At 27.1% G+C, this 2561-nt stretch overlaps 1 protein-coding gene across 2 annotated transcripts in view; it reads left to right on the plus strand.

The window, feature by feature from the left end:
• Window positions 1–20: 20 nt before the first annotated feature.
• LOC111038990 overlaps window positions 21–2561 on the plus strand; it is an 11038-nt gene continuing 8497 nt past the window's right edge. Inside the window, exons 1-3 of one of the 2 annotated variants that reach the window (XM_022322270.1) lie at window positions 21–212; window positions 293–404; window positions 484–1016. In XM_022322270.1, coding sequence (XP_022177962.1) covers window positions 493–1016 — 524 coding nt within the window. In that variant the 5' untranslated portion in view covers window positions 21–212; window positions 293–404; window positions 484–492. Of the gene's footprint in view, window positions 405–483; window positions 1017–2561 lie in introns of both variants that reach the window. The other variant, XM_022322269.1, reaches the window with a different exon arrangement.

A 2561-nucleotide genomic window follows, 5' to 3' on the forward strand; every position in this document is an offset into this window, starting at 1 on the left:
ATCGTGGTATCCTGATATTTTTTTATTATAGCATTATAGGACTATTTTTATTAATTAGGGATCTAGCATTACAAAACATATTTTGTTGGTGTCCCGAGTCGCCATAGCCCACACATTAGATCCACTTCTGGTGTTTATTATTTAATATTTGAATCTATAAGATTATATTCTAGTATTCTATTGTCTCGCACTCTCGACTCACCTATTCAAGAGTAAGTTTTTAAATTATTTTAAACCTTCCTTGTTAGTGTATAAATATAAATACTAAATTACGTAATTATTAATATTGTAGTTATAACATTGACACTTGGTGCCTTGGCAGTATTTGGAAGAAAATTCAATCATACATATATTTACATCTGTAATTGGTAATCACCTTCTAGTTATACATATTGAAACGAAAAGTATAGTTTTATTGAATGGGTATTTATTACTATTATACTAACACAATTTTTTTTTAAAGATATTATTTTACCCCATTAGGTAATAAATATGTTTGCATCAATGTTTAAATTGATTTTTAATAAATATGAGGAAAAAACAAAGATTGCAACTCATGCTATAGAATTTGAAATAGCTGAAAATACTAGAAGAGATGTCAAAAAACTACTCACTGAAATTAAGGAAGTAAACAAAACTGCAAATATTAGTGATGACTGCTCAGTGTCAAAAAATAACATTGTTGATGCTATTGAGATACTGCAAGATATTCTAAATCATTCCTTGTCTTTTGCAAGTCATTCTTATGCTATTCCAAAATATTCAAATAATGGTGCTTCAGTTAAACAGTTCGACTACTCAAAAAGTTTAATTAACTCTATTGGAAAGAACCATCTAGTATCTACTTTAATCAAGGACTCCAATACCAGAAAAATTGTGAACCAAATAAATAATCTTCAGTGTTTATTTACGTGGAACATAAAACCAAACAATAAAAAAAATGTAATATTATGGATATGGAATAAATATGGAGAATACAACTTAAATATAACTTCACCTGAATTCACATTAGAAAGGTATGTAAGTATTAAAAAACAAAATTCTACTTAATTAAACTAAGTTTGAGATGAAGACATTTATAATTGATTAATACATTTGTATCAATGTTTAACAATATACCTCAGTAGCCCAATGTATATTTTACAGTTGTACATTGATATCCTCATTGACAGTTCCATTATGCTTAACACATTATATTAAGAGATGTCAGTACACTGCTTGTCTTCTCTCTCTGGCCCACGCACAACATTGACAAAACACATTTATGTAGAATCATTGTTTTTATGTTTTAAAGTAATCTTAGAGTAAAATAATCCATTACAAAAATGTTTTGTTTTGCCAGTTGAATACGGAGTCAAGTAATGATTAAATATAATTGAATATAATTTTTTCAATAGGTAATGTTACTTTAAGATAAATTAGAAATCATAAACACAATTTTAGGTGAAAGAATTTTATCTATGTTACTCGTGGGTCTGAGAGAAAACACTAATGTTGCTGCGGACATCCTCTTAAGATTGCACTTCAAATTCTAGGTAGGAATCCCCCAAAAAATACTTACAAAAGTAGGACAGATTTGTAGGCTGTTTGCTTATCAATAAAAAAATAAAATGTAAGTAATTATATTTTCAATTGATTTTTATTACAAATAACTTCTTTTATAAAATAATATAAAAAATATAAGTTAATAAAAAAAATAATAATGATGGTAATAATTATTGTTTTACTACCTACTTATAAATTTTCATTTATGCAATGACATTGTATACTTAAAAATAAACTGAAAATGAGCTTTTAGAGCCTTTGTTTAATAAAAAAAGTGTTTGTTTTATTTTTTTATTGTTATGATAAAAGTTTTATAGCCTTTACTATAGCCATCTTGGAGGTATCCAAAAGAGCGGACAAAGGCCCCAGCCTAAATCTGCTAATGGACATAATATGTGTAGAACATATTCAGGGGCGGACTGGGGCAACATTTTGGCCCGGCAAATCTATATTTTGACCCGGCCCTTGCCATTTTTCGTCATCACAAAAATGTAAAAACTTAAATATACCAACGTTTTATTCAATGAGGAATGCAGCCTCTACACATTTTCAATTTTCCCAGAAAACAACTTAAGATTTTTTTTTTTTTCATTAATTGTTTATGGCATCAACTAAGAGGTTATTAGCCAGGGGTTTTTGGGACTGTTGGGTTCGGAACTCTTGTGAAACTTAAGATTTGTTAAACTAAACTTACCAAATAGTTTCAATATGTAATTTTAATTTTGTTTAATATTAATGAAGTTCTTCACAAATAAATAATATATTGGTAAAAGTAATTTAATCATAACATAATAATATTTAATACTGTAAAATACTTATAATTATGTAAAAATATAAAATATTATGACACTTATATTGTAGTATACTAACTTTTATTAGTTATAACTAGAGTTAGGATGTTGATGACTTTTGCATTTTTTTTCCTTTTATTCTGTATAATGCTATCCTAGCTAAAAATTTGTTTCATGCTCTCTTGATGCAGAATATTCTAATTTTATTTTGCATTTTTTTGCATT

The sequence above is a fragment of the Myzus persicae genome, unplaced genomic scaffold, assembly GCF_001856785.1.
Source record: "Myzus persicae strain clone G006 unplaced genomic scaffold, MPER_G0061.0, whole genome shotgun sequence".
Lineage (NCBI taxonomy): Eukaryota > Metazoa > Arthropoda > Insecta > Hemiptera > Aphididae > Myzus > Myzus persicae.